The sequence below is a fragment of the Colossoma macropomum genome, unplaced genomic scaffold (assembly GCF_904425465.1).
Source record: "Colossoma macropomum unplaced genomic scaffold, Colossoma_macropomum, whole genome shotgun sequence".
In the NCBI taxonomy this organism is placed as follows: Eukaryota; Metazoa; Chordata; class Actinopteri; order Characiformes; family Serrasalmidae; genus Colossoma; species Colossoma macropomum.
In genome coordinates, this window is record NW_023494795.1 from 12766458 (window position 1) to 12790124 (window position 23667).

General features: G+C 39.9%; 1 protein-coding gene across 4 annotated transcripts; it reads left to right on the top strand.

Annotated features, from left to right (window-relative positions):
- Positions 1-1019: 1019 nt before the first annotated feature.
- exoc1 (exocyst complex component 1) lies at positions 1020-23103 on the top strand. 4 transcript variants are annotated; one of them, XM_036581491.1, is made up of 20 exons: positions 1020-1196; positions 2656-2787; positions 2971-3101; positions 3912-4071; positions 6635-6822; positions 7255-7482; positions 8318-8450; positions 9343-9452; positions 9739-9807; positions 10550-10699; positions 12405-12513; positions 14962-15006; positions 16557-16720; positions 16870-16971; positions 17063-17139; positions 18346-18574; positions 18754-18937; positions 20465-20664; positions 21741-21935; positions 22186-23103. In XM_036581491.1, the coding sequence occupies exons 2-20, from the start codon at positions 2664-2666 to the stop codon at positions 22336-22338; spliced, it is 2751 nt and encodes a 916-aa protein (XP_036437384.1). In that variant the 5' UTR covers positions 1020-1196; positions 2656-2663; the 3' UTR covers positions 22339-23103. The 4 variants fall into 4 exon arrangements, with proteins under 4 accessions (XP_036437384.1, XP_036437385.1, XP_036437386.1 ...); XM_036581492.1 differs by lacking the exon at positions 14962-15006; XM_036581493.1 differs by lacking the exon at positions 9739-9807.
- The last annotated feature ends 564 nt before the right edge of the window (positions 23104-23667 follow it).

The following is a 23667-nucleotide window of genomic DNA, read 5'->3' on the forward strand; positions in this document are numbered from 1 at the left end:
TTGTCTTCGCAGACCGCAGTGGACCATCGTGACCCTCAGCTGTCAGGAAAACACACTGTCACTTTTCTTCACGTACTCTTTTGACGAGACCCAAAAGTTCTCATCAGAAAACAGGATTGCTTTGGAAACTGCTGCCAGCTGCATGTTACATGTTACCTTAGTGTGCATTTGCCTCTACATGAGCTTGTATTAATTGTGAATACAGATATTACACATTCATATACTTTTTATATTTAACATTATTGAATATATTCCATTAGATTATTTTATTTCCCTGTGGCATAAGCAAATAAAGTCTTTAAAGGAAAATTCCATTGATCTGTTAAGATTTCTGCATAATTCAATAGCTGAGATGTACACAAAGTCAGAGTGGTTTGATGTAAAATGATGTATTGCAGAGCTTAATGGTGATTTGTTTACAGTGGTGGTGATAGGAACCAGAGGTCACAATGTCTACAACAGAAATATAGCGATTTTATTTATTTTATTTAGTCTGAAATGACCAGTAACCCTACACGTCTCTTCTTAGTTGTAAATGTAATGTTGATAATGGTAAAATAGTGGCAAACCTGAAAAAATATATATTTTTTCCTAACAACACCGCTCATATACCTCTCCACCTTGCATGGATTTTAACAAATACATTTTAGGCTCGAAGCTTATCTCAAAACTATCAGGTCTCAGGCATTAGGCAGCGTATTTGTAGACATTTCATGGAATAACTTTCCGTGATGTGGATTCACAGGCCTAAAACTCTACGGACGTCTGGTTCCCATCACCACCACTGTGAACAATTCTGACTCGGTGAGTTTCTCTAACATAGAGCATTTAACGCCAAACCAATCTAAATGACTGTCTACACCATAATCATTTAATTATACATATAAATATGTATAAATCTTCTTTAGTCCGTTCGTGTTTTCGCTTTTTGTGTGATAGTTATTTGCTATCAGTAACTGTATTGATCACTATTCACTCCAGGCCGGTAGGTGGTGCTGCAGTAAAGCCGGGGAGTTCAGTAACGCTGAATGAAGCGGAAACCAAGCTGTTGTTGTGGTCCCGTGTGTTATTGGGCTGTGGCCGGAAAATGGACACTGATATTAGCGGACTTTAATACATAAATGTGGATATATTTGTCAATTAAAGGAGAAACGTTTGTAGTTCGCCATCTTCTTCTCCAGCAGGTCTATTTTGAGGTAAGGTGTCGTCGGTTTTCGCAGCTGAGGAGTTACAGCAGTCGTAACTGCTCGGCCTCTGCCGTGTCGGCTGTAACGTTAGAAAGTGGCCCAAATTTCAAATGTTAAACAGGCATACATTCTTTTGGGCGGTCAGCAGTGACATCTGTGCGGTTATGTAGCTTTAAGAAGTGACAGACTTTGGAGTGGACATTGCAGAGAATGTATAAATCCTTAAGTCAGCGCCCGAGAGGTTGTGGCTATCGGCCGTTTTGACAGGGTCATAAGCACCTGCAGTGCGTGCATTTTCATCACTATAAAGCCAAATGAAAACCTGCTCTTATTAAATTATTTCATGGAGATAAAGCGGTTCTGACAGAAGGACATGGCTCTTATTCCTGGCGTGGCATCATCGCCCCTCTGCTGCTGAAATAGCTGACCAATTCTGACCGGTGTTATCCAACTCAGCCTGCTGTCATTTCCCTCTGGTCCACCTGCTCTGTCCAGTTTCGGGTTTTCGTGCACCTTAGTCACTTATCAGAAATTAAAGTCCCTCATGAGCTGAATCAGCTCTGTTAGAGCACACCTGCCCAGTGCAGGTGGAAAACGGGCCTGGAGTTGGGAACCAATAGCAGAGGGTCTGTCAGGTCTACCAAAATGGTTCTGACCTTTCTGTTGCAGTGAGTTTTCCTCTAATTGTTTTTGGAGCTCATTATATTCAATTCAGCATCACTAGTGAATGTGTTTGATGGAGTGAGGGAATAAATTTAAATGTCTTTAAATGGTTGCTGTTTTCTTAACCTCTTATTCTCCAGGGTATATTTTGGTTTGTCCATCTGAATTTACATGACCAAATCGTAAGACAATTTATTCAGTAACTGCATGAAATAAATGTACATTTTTATTTTATTTTATTTATTTATTTATTCATTTTTGTTCATACACTTATTGCTATATGCTTACAATTTACTGCTGAAAGCCAAAAATCTTAGACGCTCTTTGTATTATTTTATAAAAATAATTTTTACAGAGCAGATCCCTGAAGAGACGCCATCTGTTTATAGTTTATAGCCCAGATTTGTGGAAAAATGGGTCGACTTTCAGTAGACAAAAAGAATTGTGAGTTCAGCTTCTATTATAAGGGTTTAAAATTACATTACCCATCTGTTTGACTGGACAGAAGACAGTTACAGCTCTCATATGACACCCACCTTTTGAATGTAGCTTATGAAATATGAAATTTATGAAGAATATGACGAAGTGCGTTTTGGAACCACCGGTGGTCTCAAGGAGTTGAAGAGGTTTTTAATCCGCTTAACAGAATACTAAAGTAAAGTTACGGAAAGAAAAAACAAGATCGTCAGTGTGCTCCTTTATCTCTTATGAAAACATTACATGTCTTCTTATCATACCAGCTGTATGCTTGATGTTCCAGGAATATTTCTTTGTTTAGTCTCTAACCTGAGTGCGCTGTTTTTAGGAGGCAGGATGACTGCCATAAAGCACGCTCTCCAGAGGGACATCTTTACTCCCAACGATGAGCGCCTGCTCAGCATCGTCAACGTCTGCAAGGCAGGGAAGAAGAAGAAGAACTGTTTCCTGTGTGCCACAGGTAGGTGATGAAACCTACCTTGACATCAGTTAACAAAAAAACTAAGCCAACATGAGATTCTGATGTGAGGTTTTTGATTTTGGAAAGTGCCCAAAGCTGTTATCATCTAAGCACAGCTGAAGCACAGTGGCACAATGAAGACTTCAACTGGTGCTAAAACAGTTTTTTGTCTTGTTTTTTTAGTGACAACAGAACGCCCTGTACAGGTCAAGGTGGTGAAAGTGAAGAAGTCAGACAAAGGAGACTTCTACAAGAGACAGATGGCCTGGGAGCTCCGTGACCTGGCAGAGGTTGATGCCAAAGATGCTACCAAGGTGGGAGCTCTTATGTGGAATTTCAGACAAGTTCATACACTATATGTCCAAAAATTTGTGGACACCCCTTCTTATTACTTTGTGCAGCTGCATCACGGTGCACTCACTGCTGACACAGGAGTTCAGAAGCACACACAGCTTGTATAGTCTCCATAGAAATGCACTGACAATAGAACAGGATGCTCTGGAGCTGCTGCACATGAGCCTAAGGTCACAATGTCCAGTGCCAAGCGTAGGCTAGAGGTGTATGAAGCCCCTCAGCACTGAGCTGTGGAGCAGTGGAACTGCGTTCTCTAGAGTGATGAAGCACCAGCCAATACCTTTGGGATGAGTTGACGTGGCTTTGTGATCCAGAACTAATCATCCAACATCAATACCTGCTCTAAATTGTGCTCGTCCTGCTGAATGTAATCAGATCCTCACAGCAGTGTTCCACCATTTAGTGGAAATCCTCCCCTGAAGAGTAGAGGCAGTTGCTGCAGCAGAGGGGGACAAACTCCTTTTTAATACTCTTGATTTTGGGTGAAACATTGGATGAGCAGGTGTCCACAAACTTTTGGCCATATAGTGTATCATGACTTAATGGAAGAAGTGATAAATAAAATGTCTTAGTGTTAGTGGACTATATTAGTGCATTTTAGTGGGTGAAAAATGCGACCATAACTGTAAACAAGTAGGATTATTAAACATTCATATTTCAGCCTTGCAAGTGTCTGAAACATGCTATGTAGTGTTTCCCAGTAACTCCATGTTCTCAGTGTTCTCTGTTTTTGTCTCATCCTTATCTCTCCTCTTGTTTTCACCCTGTAGGAGAACCCTGAGTTTGACCTGCACTTTGAGAAGGTCTATCGCTGGGTGGCCAGCAGCACAGCAGAGAAGAACTCCTTCATTTCCTGCATCTGGAAACTGAACCAGCGTTACCTAAGGAAGAAAGTAGAGTTCGTCAATGTCAGCGCCCAGCTGCTAGAAGGTAGATCTTACTGTTGCCCCTGATGGAGCAGTAATGGCATGTGCATTTTGCTTCACTGATGATGTTTTGTAACTACTACTGTGTACTGTAGTAATAATATAGGGTTTTGTTATCAGAGATTGTATGATGTGACTAATGATTGCATGTAATGTAAGTTTTCTTAGGAAATTATTATAAATGCAGTCAACTAGGTATTTATATTAAACTCAGTTAATATCCTGACTTAACATCTCTGTCTTGCTCTCTCTCCCCCTTTCTGTATTTCTCTCACTGAGTGACATTATAATATTTTATAACTTCTGTGCTCTTCTCTCTAAATTTCTCACTGGTCAGAGCTTCCTAAAGCTGAAGGTTGGTACTGTACCTGATTTTCCTTCCTTCATTTTCATTCATCTTTTAATTTTTCTTTTTTCTGTTTCTTATTCCCTCATTCAGTTTCAGCCGTGTCTTTAAAAGTTGTCTTGTCAGTTTGAACTCACCTTCATACATGCATAGTTGTTTGACTTATCTATGCAAAACAGTTCTTTTACTGCCAGACTGGAGGGCTGCAAATTGATAGTCCTGTTAAAACAACAATATTGTATTGTTTGCCGGTGCGTTTGATTTAAGAACAGCATCAGTTTTGCATTAGAATTCTAACAACTCATTCAGGAAACTGAGCACCCGTTTCTCTTATTTACCTTAGCCAATGATCGTAGATGTTGTGCCACGTGACTTCAAACACACAGATTCACTATATGTTCAAAAATGTATGGACACCCCTTCTTATTACTTTGTGCAGCTGCATTAAGGTGCACTCACTGCTGACACAGGAGTTCAAATGCACACACAGCTTGTATAGTCTCCATAGAAATGCACTGACAATAGAACAGGATGCTCTGGAGCAGCTGCACACGAGCCTAACGTCCAGTGCCAAGCGTAGGCTAGAGGTGTTTGAAGCCCCTCAGCACTGAGCTGTGGAGCAGTGGAACTGCATTCTCTAGAGTGATGAAGCACCAGCCAATACCTTTGGGATGAGTTGACGTGGCTTTGTGATCCAGAACTAATTATCCAACATCAATACCTGCTCTGAATTGTGCTTCTCCTGCTGATTTTCGTGTAAATTTTTCCCCGAAGATTAGAGACAGTTACTGCAGCAGAGGAGGACAAACTCCTTTTTAATAACTTTTGGCCATATAGTGTGTCTATGCATTTGTGAGATCCTGCTAATGTGGGTTCATGTCAGCTACCTTTCTTTAAATGATGCACATCTTAATGCTAAAAGCTCGTCACACCTCCTACTTAGAAAGCAATTTATTTATGTTATGTTTCTATATTATATAAACAAAAACATAACTAAACAATATATTGATTAAATATGGTTCTGTATTAACTGGTTCTATATAAGTACTGTTATACATGCGTTGCAAGTTATGCAGTGTAAGAACTTAACTGGTGAACAATGTAAGGTTATAATTGTAGGAACAAAACTGATGTTGTAAAATAATCCTAAGTAAAAATTGTCATTTAAATTTTAAGGGAAAAAATCATGGTTTCCATTCAATCAAGAATCATGCAGCCCTTCCAGACTGTGTGCGGTGCGTATGTGTGTATACTGATGTGCATTCTTATGCATAAGTTTTGTGTGTGTATATTTGATCAAAGAAGAGGTGGGGGTGGTATTTTGAGGGGCTCCTGAGTGGCACTACCAACGAGGCCTTCACCCTGATGTTGTAAGTTCGACCTCTGGCGGTGCCTCGGCCTTCCTTGCCTCAGCCATCTGTAACAGAATTGGCAGGAGGAGCGTTCTTCTCCAAGAGCATTGACCTGTCCGGTGATGTGGCGTTATTGGCAGTTTGAAAAGATACCTAGGTAGCAGGTCAAAGACTAAATTGAGGAGAAACTCAAAAAACAAGCAATAAAATAGCTCAAGAGATCTTAAAGAAAAAATCCACTGTTGTTTCCTTTTGAAAAAAGAAAAAAAAAACACATCTTTTCCAGTGCCAGAGTTTTTAAATGCAGTTTTCTATTTGTGAAAGGCATGCTTCTAAAGTGAGATACGTCAAAGGTAATACTAATTATAGTTAGTTCTGTTCCTTTACCTGACAGGGAGAAATCGTTTATAGAAATGTTTATAGACACACAATAAAATTCTTTCAAGAGAGTAATGATTACATGTATTCTTACGTTATCAGACCTGACCATAAGATAGTAGCACAGCTGCAGTAGTGGAATTCTCCTGTTATGTTCTGTGTCACTTAGAAATGTATGGAAAGTAACTTTTGCAGCGTGTTTTACTTTAGAAGCACACAATTCACGAATAAAAAAACATTTAAAAACTCTGAAGGCTGGAAAATATGTTGAGATGCATCAGGTCATCACTGAGCCTTTTTTTTGTTTCTAAAATGGCTTTTCTAAAAGCAGATTACCTGGAACATCTCATTATAGGATGAAACAAACAGATTCTGCTCTGACACATTTTGTGTACACCCCCCAGTGATTTGTTTGTGTGTGTGTCAGAGGGGAAGTAACGCCTTAGATATCCTGCCTTACTTCCATAACTCATATCACATTTCCTCCTCAGAGTCAGTGCCCAGCGGTGAGAGCCAGAGTGTCGCTGGAGGTGATGAGGATACTCTGGATGACTACCAGGAGCTGAATGCTCGGGAGGAGCAGGACATTGAGAACATGATGGAGGTGTGTGAATACGCCATCTCCAATGCTGAGGCCTTCGCAGAGAAACTCTCGCGGGAGCTGCAGGTCCTGGATGGGGTGAGTGCCGACACTTTGAGCCATAGAGCCTTAGAGATCCATTGCATGGGATCCAGTGGTTTTTATAAACCGCTGTTCTTAAAAAGTCAATAATTGTCATTATTATTATTATGTTGCAATACATTTGATTCGTGTGAAACTGTTATTTATTAATTACTTTACATGCAATTACTTTTATAGTTAGTAATGTAACAAATTATACATTTTATTTACATTCTGTGTCTTATGTCTCGAATCTGCACTTTCAACTTGGTCTTTTTACTTAGTTTCATTGTCAAAAAATTACAAAAACATGGCAAAAATGTTTCTTTCCACAGAACTAGACTTTATGCACAACAATTTTTTTTTTATTCAATTCAAATTCTAAAGAGGAAAAAATCTCTCCCCACTCCCCATCCTGTTTCTCCTGCTTTTTCCAAATCTGTCTTCCAGGCGAACATCCAGTCGATCATGGCATCAGAGAAGCAGGTAAACATCCTTATGCAGCTGCTGGATGAGGCTCTGACTGAAGTGGACACCATTGAGGCCAAACTGCTGAGTTACGAGGAGATGCTGCAGAGTGTCAAGGAGCAGATGGACCAGATCTCACAGAGCAACCGACTCATTCAGATCAGCAGCACAAACAACAGCAAGCTGCTGGATGAGATCCAGTTCCTAGTGGTGAGGAGCAAATTCAAATTCAAAGTAGTTTTATTGGTGTGACTATTCAGAGTACAATGTTGCCAAAGCATAAAAATCCAACTCGAAAGCGAAACATACTTTGTAGAGCTAAAAAAAAAAAGAAAGAAATATAGAATTAATAATAGTAATAATCATAAGAGTAATATTGAAGTAACAGCAACAATATTAAAATATATAAAGTAAGCAATTAAGTAGGAGTAAGTAAGTAAGAAGCACTGAGGAACCTTTTGTTCACAATAAGGCTGAGTGAAATAGATCATGGTTATGGTTGTTGCTGTGATGAAACCGTTTAGAACGAAATCAGATCTACACGGCCTTTGCCAAAAGTAGTCAATCAGCCATGGTGTGTTTTGTGTCTGAAGTTAGGTTTTTTTTTTTTGCAGTGGAGCTTTGAGGCTAATGTAGCTAAACAAACCACAGCTTATTCCCTGCCAGTTAGCTCTGTGCTAAATCATTGCACACTTCTTGCCTCATGTTGTTATTTGCAGCATGATTCCTCCATGTAGAGGTGCAATTCAGCAGTGTGCAGTCTGACTGGCTTTTGTGCTGGGTCATACTAATTTTGTGTGACTGGCTGCAAGCGAAGTTTAGTTCACTGTAAATTACACAAAAAGTTTGTTGAAGTTTAAAACCATAAGCTTAACATCATTATGGAGGAAAACATGACTACAAATTGAGATTGTCTTTAGCAAAAACTAAAGAAGCAAGTTTTGAACGCCATACAAGGAAACTTTGTGTAACTAAAGTTTTTCTCCAAACTATTTCTTTAACTGTCTGCCTTTGTCTTTTTCTCTGTTAATTCCTTTCTCGGCAGAACTACATGGATCTGTCTAAAGGGCATATCAGAGCTCTGCAGGAGGGAGACCTGTCCTCTCCTAAAGGCATCGAGGCTTGCATCAATGCCTCAGAGGCTCTGCTGCAGTGCATGAATGTAGCACTCCGTCCAGGTGTGTGAGATGTTAAGATGCAGTACAATGTGCGGAAATAGTGTTTACTGCAAACAGATTGTGATAAAATCCATGACATGGGTAATACAGTGTTCATGAACATATTGTCGTGGAATCTTCATAGGAGAAGAAAAAACGAACAGACGTTAATCTTATGAATGGAAATTAAGCAGTTTTGGGCCATTATTATCGGTCCATTCAGCATGAATTTTTCACACAGTATAAAGGGCAGCAGGCATTTTTAAATCACTTAAAACAATGAAAAGGGGGAGATAGGTGTTTTTTTCCACATTGCAAACTTTAAATACTTCTGGTCAAGTGAGATGTTTTGTTGAAGTGAAAATAATAAATGAACGTGTCCTCTACAGTAAGCAAATAAACAGTCATTTTTAAATATATGCAGACAAATGTTCTCTGTAGATGATGTGTTAACTTATTTTCACTTAGAAAATCAACTAGACATGTTTGCATATAACTGCATGTCTGAAAGCAGTGTTCACAGTTTTAATGCCTTTCATGCCTTAAATGTAAGACCGACATTAAGGGTTGAACGGTGCATAAAGTTTCTGATAACCATGTGATGGCAGTGAAGTAGGTTGTGTGTGTGTGTGCATATTGACAGTGTCAAAACAAAGCCTTGTTTCTCCATTTTGGTCGGTTTTCACATTTTTTAACATAATTTTAAAATATCAGCTGGTTTTTACTTTGTGTCTAAATTTCATGACAAATGAACAAACAGAAATTATCCAAAATAAAATGTGATAAAATCGTCTTACATTAACTTCCATTCAAAGTTAAGAATGTTCCATTTAAAGCTAAGAATCCTTTAATGTTACCCTTATGGAGATTTTTGTTGGAGGTTTTATTCTGACAGCGACGATATGTTTGTTAGGTCATGATAAGCTGATGGCTGTGAAGCAGCAGCAGCATCTGTTCACTGAGCTCAGAGACCATTTCGCCCGACGCCTCACCAACCACCTCAACAATGTGTTTGTACACCAGGTAACACACACACATATGCTGACATGTTGTCCATGTGTAAAATTTGTCTTAAAGGCTCAGAGCATACATATTTCCCCAAGTTCTCTTTCCTTTTAAGCCATTGTTTATTTTCCTTTCTCTTCTCCTGTTTTCTATATCCTGAGTGTGATCATCCTGAGTGTTTTCTAAGACTGGTCTCCTCCTGTTCTGATTGGTCTTCTCTGTTCTTTGATTGGTCTGCTTTTGTTCTGATTGGTCACCTGTCCTGTCTCTCTGTGCCACCTTGCTTTACTCTGCTTTCTGTCAGTTCAACCACTTCAGTCACTTCAAAATGACCATCCCTCAATTCTATAGGTCGTCCTGTCTGTCACTCCCTGTGAGTACACCCTCCTTAGCACCCCTCTTTGACCCAGCCATGCTAGTCAGACATGTCTTTCACTTACTTCACTAACAGTCTTCTGCCATTGAATGCCTTCGTCTCCACAGAAGCATGTATGTGGTGCGTTCTTCATCTCAGGATCCCTAGAAGTCCATGAACTCACTTCAGCAGACTCTGTCTGAAATTAACTCTCAATCTCGCCCCCTTGTGGAGTGGAGGGAGAGTGCCCTGTTTTGCTCAGTGATTGTGTTTTTATGCCTCCTGGTAATGTTGTGGTGAAATATTGAGACCTTTAAGAAATTTTGGTGCATGCTATAACTGTACCGGTTTGATACACCATACATATAGTAGATACATAGAGGTAATAAGTGCTGGCTGAAGAAGCTCTGAAAGCACGTCATTGGATTTGGGGAAAGAGAGCACGTCTGCAAGCCTTGTGAGAAAAGCTTGGAGTGCCTTACAAGGCTGCAAGGCTGACAGAAGCTGAATGTTAGTTTAGACTAACTACTGCTTGGGCTTTAGGCTGTCTAAATATCATCATAACAGCATCCCTGTAAGTTTGTGTTTCATTGACCTGCTTATTTCCTACAGTGATGACTTTGAATATTGTGTGAGGGTTTGTGTTTCTCCTTTGTGGCATTTTGGCACTTTGAGTTCTTGTATAATGAGCTTTCATTATGCTTAGACTTGAACACTTACATTTGTGTGTGTGTGTGTGTGTGTGTGTGTGTGTGTATAGGGTCATGATCAGAGCTCTACACTGTCTCAGCACACGGCAGAGCTCACCCTGCCCAAGCACAGCCCACTGCACAGAGATCTGCTCAGATACGCCAAGCTGATGGAGTGGCTAAAGAACACGCAGAGAGAGAAGTATGAGGGCCTGTCCAGGGTAAGTGCTCTTCATCAGCACCACAGGACCATTTGCCATAACTAGTAGGACTATTGTCATGGTCCTGGAGGGCAGGTGTCCAACACAGTTTGGTCATTTTCCAGCTCAAACACACTTAATAAACTTTTAACTGTTGAATCAAGTTTGAGCAGGAAAATCACCAGTGCTGGACTCCAGCCCTTTAGGACTAGAATTGACAACCCCTGCAGTAGAATACTCATAGTATAGAATCATCATCATCATCATCGTTAACCGCTTAGTCCAGATAGGGTCGCGGTAGCCGTTGGGAGAGCAGAGAATCCCAGCCGACCCTGTCCCCCGCAACTTCCTCCAGCTCATTCCCGGGGACCCCAAGCCGCCCAGGCCAACTTGGAGATATAATCCCTCCAGCGGGTCTTATGAAATTCATAATTAATCACATTAGGCCTGTGCTTGGTGATGGTTAATCAAGTTACTGTGGTAACAGCCCCCTGTGATGGTAAAAACGTATTAACATCTATTTTTAAAAAAACAAGTTCATTTATTTATTTCATGCAAACAATAGCAAGCCAGCAAAATTCTCACTCAAAAACCCTACTGAACTTTTAAACATTGGGTGATATCCTACTTTAATACCACATTTAACACGGTTGAGATTGTTCTAGAAATACAGCTGCACTGGTTATACATGGTCTGTGCTGCAGGCAGATACTGGTACAAAAAAGCTGCATGGTATGGTGTACATTGTAGGACATCTTCAGAAAAACCATCAGATTTCAAGCTGAACCTCGACTTCGTCTGGGGCGAACATTTGAGTAAATCATGTCTCAGCTCGAATTCATCAGGCAAAACTGATTTTTTCAAATGGCTTCACCTGAAACAGCTTCAGAGAATAAGGCGAACGGCTAGGCTAAGCGAACACAAACTCTTAGGCTGTAAAGTTTGTGTAATGTTCACAATTCTGTTATATTCTTACTAGATTACTTACAGTCTTGTGGCCCAATTGAAGATAACAATATGCAACTACCACAACTTTTAATGCGCATCATTATGTTACTTTATTTGTCAAAGATTAAGCCTTAACTCAGACCCTATCACTGTGTTTTTTCTCACATCTACGTGTAAGACAGTGAAGCCAAGAATAATTTAAAAAAACAAAAAAACAACCCGGTTTAACTGTTTACCGCATTTTCTTTCCACACAGTTACCCAAATAAGAGGAGACTGTTACCAGCACAGGCCTAAACCACAACATGTGAAAGAATCCTAGCAATAAATATTATCACTGTCCCAGTAACTTCCAGATAACAGTCCCAATAACTTCCAGATCATAACAGATAACAACAGCAGCTGGCATGAACAGCATCTCATATAGACTTTGAATACTTATTGATATTTCTGAAGGAGTACTTGAGTACTCATTCTCGTGCGTCTATCAAAATTCAAGCTCTTTTTTTATGTTTATTTTTATTAATTTATCTATTTATTTTGTTTGTGCATGAGTAAAGCTCATAGAGATCCAGTTACGTCACGCATCCCCACTTTATGTAGTGTTCTAAACTATATTTAGAATAATAATTTACTAAAATGTGATCGTCTTGGTCTGGTAGTTGCAACTGTGCTATTAGTATATTTACATATACAAATAAACAATGAACACTACATACATACAATATATATATATATTTTGCACTGTGTTCTGTCACTGTTCTCCTTCCTTCTTTCAGACCTATGTCGACTACATGACTCGATTATATGAGAGGGAAATCAAAGATTTCTTTGAAGTTGCAAAAATCAAAATGGCGGGAACTACAAAGGAAGGGAAGGGAAAGTTTGGTAAGACTTCTTTCTTTTTATGAAGAATACTTGTGTTTGTATGTAAGAGAGAGAGAGTTTTCAGGGTCTAGTTTGTGCTGTGTGCTCTCTTCACTGTTTGTCCTCTGTTGCAGTGTCTTTTTGGTAGCATGCTATTCAGTTGCATTTGTCTGACTCTGTGTCTGTTTTTTGCAGTAATGTGGAGTTACAGAGTTTTGTCATTGCTTGCTCTAATCTTGCTGTTAATGACAAACACAGTTTAGTGTGGTGATGTCAAAAGCACTGGACAGACCGACTGAAATGGAAATGACTCCCTATGAGAGCTTAAATGTAGCTCTGACAGGGAGATGGTTTTTAAAATTCAGTCTCTGGTTTATGCCCTGGTATTTGTGTAATGATGTAAAACGTCTTTAACATCACCTGGTCTGTTGCCATAGTAATGTCCTGACATGTGCTGTGTGGCCAGGCTGTATGCCTTAAGAATGATCAAAACCAGGGGCTCCTGAGTGACCACTTTCCGAGAGGGTTTAGCCATGCTGCTGTCTGGATGGAAAGGATTGCTTAGTTCCCCCTAGTTTTGAGCATCTTCCATCTGACATTCACAGACTTGGGCAGTCAGTGCTCACCTCCAAGTGCATCCAGCTGACGTATAAAGTTGCGTGAACAGCATTTCAAAATGATGTACTTGCCTTCACACTCCCAGACTGGCTGGTGCTGAATCACAGAGGAAATTTGGCCAGGATAGGAATTGGTGACAACTAAGGCACTCAAACACAATGTATTAAATACAGTGTACAGTGTATGAAAAGAAACTTCAAACAGCATGCTAGCGTTAACTCATACTCCTATAGCCCTTACATGCAGCACTGTGCAAAAGTCAGAGACCACCATTCCTTTAATATCCAGTCAAAACAGCCATTAAGTACAAGTTATTCATGTTTCAGGTGATAATACACTCGCATACAGATAGGAAAATGGGTGAAGATTAAAAGATATGGAGAAAATGGGAAATAGAGAGAGGAAAGAAACAAGCTCTGCTCTTGCTTCTGTTTGGAAAAATCCATCCACAAAGAAGCTGTTGGTGTTTACAGAACTATGGACTGCCCACCCCTGAGCTCAGACCTCAACATCATTGAGTGTGTTTGGGATTACTTGGATCATAAAAAGCAGAAAATGCATCCAGCTACTAAGATTGAACTTTGCAGGTGTGGAAAAAATTCCCTGGAGAATTCTTTGAGAAAACTGAAAGCAAAAGAATGAAATAGAATGGAAAATGCAAAGTGTGGCTGCACTAAATACTGAAAAAATGCTTCATATTTAGATGTTGAGGATTATGTTTAATTGTCTTTTAAACACATTTCTGCTTTTGTCCTGATGCTGAAAAATGAATGACATGTACTTAATGGCCATTTTGACTGGAAAATAAATAAATGAAGGGTGGTCTCTGACCCTTGAGTAATTGCACTTTGTTACTGTACTTAAGCATTATTTTGGAAGATGTGTACTTTTCTGAAGTATTATTCAGATTAAATATTTGTATTCAATTACATTTCCAAATAAATAAATTGCTGTTGTCGGAAGAAAACCTCTTCTCTCCAAAAGGATGACTTTACAGGAGATGAAAAAAAACCTACTTTGCTTTTAATGTAAGTCAATGGAATCATGGCTTCTTTCCAAGTAGTTTTGGACTCATTCTTTCAATCCATTCATCATGAAATTTACACACAATGTAAAGGACAACATGCATTTTCAACTTATGTCAAAAACTGAAAAACGAGGTTTTGTTCCGACGGCAGCGAAATAGATAAATAAAAACACATTTTTTTACTCCTTACATTTAGACCTTCGAAGTACTAGAATGGAGTCTCTAATAAAGGTGATAAGTGGACATACTAAATGCTGACAAATCAGGTATTGTATTTAGTTGTTGAGGCAGTTAAATATTTGTTTCATGTTTTTCTTCCTGATGATGAAAAATGAGTGACATGAAATGACTGTTTTGACTAGAGATTAAATAAATGAAAGGGTGGTCTCTGACTTTTACACAGTACTGTATTTGAAGCCCTTAATGAATGCATGAAGGTTTGGTTTGTTTGGTATGATTAATATGTGCGCAGTTGCTCTAACTGTAGAGAGTCACAAGACGTACTTAGAATCTGGTCTCAGCACAATGTTTATGGCTTCAATTTAATATTGGCTTTCCTTAATAATACACTGCCATTCCAAACCACACCAGCAGATGGATAGCGTTTCTCCAGTCTCAGAGTTTGCGTTGTTCTCTGGGGAAACAAAATCCTTGTGAATTTTGTTTCTTGAGCGGCCACTGAGACTGCAAGCCTAAACTCAGCCACTGCAGTGCATGTCAGTATGTGACCTCTGACCTCTAACCCCTAACCCCTGAACCCCGCTGCATGTCGTGAGCCTAACGTGTCTCTGTCTCTGATGCCTGCCTTTCTAACCGGCCTGCAGCCACGCTTCCTCGGAAAGAGAGCGCTCTCAAACAGGAGACCGAAAGTAAGTACCACCACCCCACGCAGCGCATATCCCACAATGCTTCACTTTCTCTCAGAGGAAGAGTATCAAAATACCCGTCTTACATTACAGTACAACACTGATCCTGAGTGTCCAAAACTCAAATTACAAACCCATTTTTTCTTCTCTTCACTAAGCTTGAAGAGCTTGTACTGGTTTGCAGCGTAATTCACCAAACGCACAAGCACAAATTCACATACATCCTATTCAGATCTCTGCCAGCAGATCACCTTCATCACACACGCGGCTTATGTGTCTCTCACTGGACATTTCTGTGTGCACATCCTCACAAAATGTCTATGATGGTCAGACTAACTTCATGTTTCATTTGTCACATGCTTTTTGTAGTTTTGTGTGTGTTTTAAGCAGACTACCAAAAACAGATTATATTTGGACTATGCTAGAACTTAATTCTCAGAGTTCTTAATTGTAATTAACTGTCAAAATACAGAGGCTGTTTTTCACATTATTCCAGTGCAATTAACATATCAGTGGGGATTTTCCAGTGAAAATCCCATTTAATCAAATACTGCACAAAAAAAGATTTGAAATCATATTATAAATCATATTCTAAATATGGATATATCATAATAATAATATTGAAAATAATAATCATGTGTTTTGTTTATAATGCATCTTTCATTTAGGTGAAAATGTTGATGTGCTACTAAGGTAAAGGTAGAGTGATAAAGCTGTAACCGTTTGGAAAAAAAAGAATACATAGCAGAAATGATAAAAAAAATAACTACTAAAATCTGCAGACTGCTATAACATTTAATACAAGGCCTTACTAAATAAAATGCATCTATGCCATGTTCTGTGTCACACTATCACATTTAGGAAAAGGCCTTTTTTAAATAACAATGTCATTAATCTGGTTTTAAAAGAAGTCAGATGAGTATTAGAGCCTAAGTAGAGCTTAAACCCATGTAAAATCTAAAACTTGCAGTAAAACATCTTAAGTGAATTTCAGCTTTAAAATTTCTCTTTAAAATTTGGAAAGTGGAAAAAAAATCCATAATTGTAAATTGAGTTTTAAACAACATGTTTAAGTTTCAGCTGCAGTTATTCAGTGTTTCCTATAGGATTTTTTTCAGCAGGGGTGGCAGGGCCACAGTCCGCCCTCAGACTGAGCCACCTACCAGTATGCACTACTAGATTATGCTCAGAGTCGGGTCAAAAAAAATAAAATGTTTGTATTTTTTCTGAATTCCGATTGATCTGAAACATGATCTGATTGGGAAACAGCGGCATGCTGCCACTGCGTAATATATATATAGCAGAAACATTTGTTTTTTAAATTTGAGTTTAAATTTACAGATTTAAATTCATCCCGTAAGAATTTAATTTAAGATAAATGTTTAAGATTTTTTATGTGAGGGGCCATTGAGGCCTAAGTAATGTTGATGGACCACGTTTTTCAACAGTAGCACAGTGTCTGTGGTTGGGTGTCAGAATAATAATGGGAAATAACTGTGGAGTATCAGTGTGAATTCTCTGAGTTCTCTCTTTCCCCCCTGCCACTGCCTCAGGCCTGCATGGGAGCTCAGGGAAACTGACTGGTTCCACATCCAGTCTCAACAAGCTGGCGGTCAGCAGCTCCAACAGCCGCCGCTCACAGTCCTCCTCTCTGCTGGACATGGGCAACATGTCTGCCTCTGACTTGGACGTGGCAGATAGGACCAAGTTTGACAAGGTGAGGTTTAAAACCTTTTTGAAAAACTTTATCATTTAACCTGTAAGATTCCAATAGCTGTAATCGTACAACTGCAGTGTATTTTTGACCTGTAGGTTTTTTAGGTGGAATGAGGTGTGTATATGACTTCTTGGTGTGTTTGTCTGTAGATCTTCGAGCAAGTGCTCAGCGAGCTAGAGCCACTGTGTCTTGCTGAGCAGGACTTCATAAGCAAGTTCTTTAAGCTGCAGCAGCAGCCAGCTCTGGCTCAGGTTTGTGTGTGCTTTTGAACTGTGCGCACTTCAGAACTGTGGTTTTTGAGCTGCTTACATGTCTAAAACAAATACTGTGGGTCTTTACTAGGGAGAGAACACAGATGATTCTGATGGCACAGCCCACTCCAGACCAGTGAGCGAGCACAGACACTCCATTTCATCAGAGTGAGTGAGAGCTCAACTTTCCCACCTATAGTCTTTCATCATGGGGCAGACTGTTTTATTAGCAGTGGTTTTGTAGCCTGAATGTTTCACAGTAATGATAAGAATAGCAATCCAAATAACCTGCTCCATTATTAATAATTAATTAAGCTCTTGATTATTATTCAATTAGCTGTCAAATCTAACGCTGCGTTTACATTGTGCTGGTAGATGGCAAACATGACATTAAATTGCAGTGGTGCTGCAACCGAAACGTCTCCACATCAGCAGCAGCAGCATACTGCAGCGGCCAATGGAACCTTCCCAACATTCAGTTTTCCCAATTTTAATGCCAACTGCAGTGTTGGAATAAACCAGATATTGATATATTTTGGGATTGGCTGTAGATATCGAATGTGTCATTGTTGAAGTCCAGACGCCGGTGATTTCCATGGCTGCATGCCGCCATCAGTCACATACTGCTATGAGGCACAGAACATTTTGTTCTAATGGCAACATGTAAACACAGTATTCATATCCTGTCTTTTTCACTTGCTTCAGTTCCTTTCCCCTTTTCACCACATCATTCAAATCTCTATAACAAGCATTCTGTTTTTTATGATACAGGTAAACTGTAGAAGCCATACTTCCAAAAAATCCTGTAGTGTATTGCCATCTGTTGGAACAACCTTGTGTAATATACAAGTATTATAAGGTGTTATAGAGAGCGGTGATATCTCTATATGTTATAGAGATTCAGTTAGTTAAAGCTACAGTAAGATTTGGGGATTTGGTGGAAATGTGGTGACAGAAAGAACATTCAGTTGTGCTTCAAATGCTTTTGTGCAAATGAATCTGATTATTATCGGCACGTTTTGATATTCAGAGAGCCTGTGTGTGTTAACATGGTCTGAAAAACTCCTGTGAAATCTGACCCAATGCCTTTTAAATTACTGTTTCAGGCTTTACAGGGTGACTCACAGTAGCGTATAGATGCCATATTTTAGCATGTTTTTTCCTCCTGGCTCAGTAATCCTACTTCTTCCAATTTTAACTTACATAGTACACCTTTAAAGTTTCAACAATAATAAATCAACGTTGACAGTTTTTCATAATCTCATTATTGACAGCCCTAAAGAGGAGCACATACAGTTTTTCACTTTTTCATTTATTTAATTTTTACCTGCATAAATCTCTACCTCTCTGTTTCTCCCCTTTTATCTCTCTTAGGAAGGACATGGTCCGGCAGATGATGAATAAGATCTTCCAGAGTATTGAGACGGAGCTGAACAGTCTTATAGCGCTGGGCGATAAGATCGACAGCTTCAACTCACTCTACATGCTAGTGAAGATGAGCCACCACGTGTGGACGGCCGAGAACGTGGACCCCGCCTCTTATCTCAGCACTACCCTGGGCAACGTCCTGGTCACTGTCAAGAGGAACTTCGACAAGTGCATTGTAAGCGGAGACTCAGATACCCAGTACATAGAATAATTTAGCAGAGGTCTGCAGTGTCATAGTTCACTGAAATTTGTACTGTCGCAGTGAGTGATGACTGTTACTGGGTGATATCTCAAGAAGCCAATCATGTTCCAAGTTTGAACTGAGGCTAATTTGTGTTTGTGTTTTGTCCTCAGTCTGGTCAGATCAAGCAGATGGAGGAGGTGAAGATTTCTAAGAAGAGTAAGGTAGGGATCCTGCCCTTCGTCACAAGCTTTGAGGAGTTTGCCGAACTGGCAGAGACCATTTTCCGTAATGCGGAACGGCGGGGTGACCTGGATAAGGCGTACATCAAACTCATCAGAGCTGTCTTCTTGAACGGTAAGACAACTGATCAAACCGATTTCAGTGTAAAATAGATTTTGGTCGTTTGAGTTAAGAGGCTGCACCTCAGTCTTGTGGGGCCAGATGTGATCTTGTAATTATTATTATTATTAAGTGACCCTTATTAGTCCCACAACAGGAAAAATTTCACCTCTGCATTCTAACCCACCCGTGCAGTAAAACACCACATACACACTAGTGAACACACACTAGGTGAGCACACACTTGCCCGGAGCAGTGGGCAGCCCTATCCATGGCGCCCATAGAGCAGTTGGAGGTTAGGTGCCTTGCTCAGGGGCACCTCAGTCACATACTGTTGTCTAAGGGGATCCAACTGGCGACCTTCTGGTCACAATGCTGGTTCCCTAACCTCCAGCCCATGACTGCCCCAAAAAATACAGCTCTGTATCTGCAGCTCAACTTCACCGTCACTGAGAATACACTTCTGAGGCCAACTTGTTAAACTGTTGGTGTTGGATTGTGATGAAATCCACCTTAAACAAGGGTACACCCAGTGTGCAAAATACCCAGTGGTATTCAGGGGGTCCCAGCAGTGGCTGGCTGACTCACTCACCATCGCCTTTTTTGTGTTCAATATGAGAAATAAACAACAATTGACTCTTTCTAACTTTATAAATATTTGTAATCATGCTGTGTCATATGGTAAAGTTTTTCAGAGACATCCTGGACATAGTTACAGTTGCTAGGCTGTAAAGAACCAACTAAAGGCCAAACTGAGTGAACCAGTTTGCTACAGTGCCACACTGAAGCAGACCAGTGCTGCATTGTTAATTAGTATAGAATGCCAAAGGCAGAAGCTCACTGTTTCTTGGGAGAAGCCTGCTAAACAAGAAGCTTTCCCTGAATTTATAGTAGAATGTCTGTTTTTCCCTAACAGACAGCATAATGTCATAATAAGTTTATTTTCAAGGTCCCTCTAGAATTTTTGATTTTGAGACATTCAGGGGGTCCAAGAGGGTAATTTCTTTGGGTACACCCATCTAAAACCCAACCCCAAATTTCTTTAAACTTCCGAAGTAATTGATAATTTTGATAATTAATTCCTTTTTAAGAGGTAATGTTTATTTTTTACTGTTTAACGTTCGTTACATCTATGCGCTAACAACAGACTCGTCGTCAGTCACACAGTGCTGACGAGCGCATTATCGCCCTCTACTTTAAGTTCCACCTTCACAAAGCATTGCATTGTTTTGGAAATTGCAATTTTTGTTTCCAGCCTAATAAGTCTACATCGCCACCCACAATTAGCCCAGAATTTCTTGTGGTTGTCGTACTTGTTATGAGATCACATCTGGCTCAACAAGACTACGCTTCAGTTTGATTCTAATAGAAGAAAAATATTAAAAAGCAGTGACCTTCAAGTGATTTACATTGTTTTTAGCGCACAATAATCAGTGAAAGCACATTCCACAGTATGACGGTAGTTCAATCAGATAAATATTTGGCTGCTTTCTTTTGTTTGAATGCCAACTGGTGTCTGTCTGTCTGTTTGGATGGGAGCAGTGGAGAAAGTGGCCAATGAGAGTCAGAAGACTCCACGTGATGTGGTGATGATGGAGAATTTCCATCATATCTTCTCCACTCTGTCGCGCCTCAAGATCTCGTGCCTGGAGGCGGAGAGAAAGGAGGCCAAGCACAAATACACAGACCATCTGCAGTCTTACGTCATCAACTCACTGGGACAACCGCTAGAAAAGCTCAATGTAAGGATCCTCTGAGGATGCCATCAATAGCATTATAAGAAACTGCACTCAAAAACAAAGTAACTGAAATCAATGCAAGGAAAGAAAAGTTTATTTAGAATTGTTTGTAAAATAATTTCTCAACCATCACTTTTTGTAATGATCACTAATGTACACTAAAGAAGTACAGCAAACATATATAAATATAAATATATTTTTCAGGTTTGCCTCCAGCTTTGATGACTGCCACTTTATCATCCTATCATACTGCTATACACTTCTCAGTGCTGTCTACAAAAAATCCATAGTGATTAAATCAGTTTTTCCTCCATGCTTTTGCCAGCATATTCTCAGATTCCCAGCGGGATATGAATTTCCTCCTCCTCCTCCTCCTCAAACCACTCCCTCACCCCATGAACTTCATGTTATCTTGCAGTTTCTAGAGATAGCCAAAGATGTTTGTAATGCGATTTTTCTCCTTTAAGTAAACAGAAGAGATGGATCCCTTCACATGTACAGTGGCCCTAAAAGTATTTAGACACTTTGACCAGTGGTAAACTGGTGGTGAAGTGGTGAACAGCTTGAAGTTACTTCATATTTGTTTCAGTGACAAACAGTTTTTGGACAATGGCAAACAGATAGTAGATTATTTGCGTAGAGAAAGCCTGGAGAAGGATTCTAACCCGACTGCTCATAAGGTGCTATACAGCGCCAGTACCAGCACAGCAGTGGAAACGTGTCGCTGAGATTATGTTTATTGATGAAGTCTTGAAGGCATACAAAGGCATTTTGGATGCAAACTTGCAGAAGTCTGTAAAGAAATTACTCAAACTGTTATGATAATAAGCGCCCCAGATGCCTTTTGAAAGAGATATTTCTGTGGCCATTGTACCTCTGTGCATCTGAGCAGTTATTTTTGACTACCAGCAGTGTATAAAGCTAACACACCTCATTATTTTTAAGTGATTTGGCATTTAACAAAAAACATCTAATATTTGGAGCAAGGTCTAGTAAAAAGGATTTTTAGATGTCCAGTTATTAAATGTACTGCACTTTCATTTTCAACGTTCTTCATCATGTGTGCGTGTGTCCTGCAGCACTTCTTCGAGGGGGTCGAAGCACGAGTGGCTCAGGGTGTGCGGGAAGAGGAGGTGAGCTACCAGTTGGCCTTCAACAAACAGGAGCTGAGAAAGGTGATCAAAGAATACCCTGGAAAAGAGGTGAAGAAAGGCCTGGACAACCTCTACAAGAAGGTGGACAAGCACCTATGTGAGGAAGAGAGTCTTCTACAGGTGAGAAAAACAGATGTTTTCCATATTCCCTAACGTCATAATCTTGATCCATGGTCTCTCTAATTACCATGGTGCACTGGCTAATTGTAGAATCACATTATTCTAATCAGGGTGTAGCTTTGGTGTACAGAGTAGAGAAGAGAGTCTCTTGCATGCCAACTGTGTTCAATATCAGGGACTATATCCACAGAACACACACTGAAAGTGTAAATAAATTATATAAATGATTGTAATTCCTGCTGTCCACTAGGTGGTGTGGCACTCCATGCAGGATGAGTTCATCCGGCAGTACAAGCACTTTGAGGGGCTGATAAACCGCTGCTATCCTGGCTCAGGCATCACAATGGACTTCACAATTCAGGACATGCTGGAGTACTTCTCCAGTATCGCTCAGTCCCACTAGAACTGGAAAAAGAGAGAATGTGTGTCCGGATCACAGACAGTACGGAAGAGGTGCGTGTGAGTGCTGAGAGAAGAGTTTGTCGTTATAAGGGGATATGCAGTTGTGAGTATGTGTACAGTAAAATGATTTTCATATATCAATTCAAATTCTTTGGTTGTTAATGCTCATCAAAAACATCACTGCTTAAGAAACACTAGAGACTTGAGCACAGTGAGGGAACTCTGATCCTGTAGGGCCGGATTCCAGCAAAGTTTGGTGATTTTCCTACTCAAACAGCTACCTAAAAGGTTTAGTTGGTGTTTTAAAGCAGGGAAATCACCACAAACTGGCTGTCAGTTTCCCCCCACTGCCAGAGGGTTTACATTTTTGTTCCCACCCAACCCGCACCAACAGATTGTGGATCATCAGGGATGCCCTGAGGACCGGTTTAAGAACCACAAGCATACCTGGTTCACCCAATTCCACCCTTAGTGAATTTGCAGCAAAATAGCATTAAGAAGGCTGGGATTATTGACTTTTTGGAAATTCTGTACAAGATTACTGTCTTTTTTTTGTTGTTTTTTTTGTCTTATTACAGCATCAGAATGGTGACACTACTTGAAAAGTACACTGGTAATGAATTTCACGTTACAATGACTCAACTTATTAATCGTTTGTGTAAAGTCACGCTATAACACGCTTTCACTCTCAGGTGACTTGCACTTGTAATGAGTAACCAATGCCAAATGTAAAATAAAATAATAAAAACTTCATATGTTCTCCTCATCTTGTCAACTGTTTTTATTTACAGTATGCAGTTATATATCAAAGTCCAGTTTCCCAAAAGGATCTACACCAATCAGCCATAACATTAAAACCACCTGCTTGTATCCACACTCAATGTCCATATTATCAGCTCCACTTACCATACAGAAGCACTTGGTAGTCTTCCAGTTAGACTGTAGTCCATCTGTTTCTCTGAATACTTTGTTAGCCCCTGTTCTTTAATGGTCAGGACCATCACAGAGTAGGTACTATTTGTGTGGTGGATCATTCTCGCAGGATATCACCATATCCTGTATCTAACACCTGCTCTGTGGTGGTCCTGTGGAGGGCCTAACCATTGAAGAACAGGGTGAAAGGGGAACAACAAAGTATACAGAGAAACAGATGGACTACAGTCTGTAATTGTAGAACTATTAAGTGGAGCTGATAAAATGGACCATAAGTGTAAAAACAAGGAGGTAGTTTTAATGTTATGGATGATCAGTGTATAATGTTAAGATCGTCTCAGCTGTTATAAAGTTTTCACTGTGATACTCGCTGTTCCATTTAAGGATCCTCTTAGTG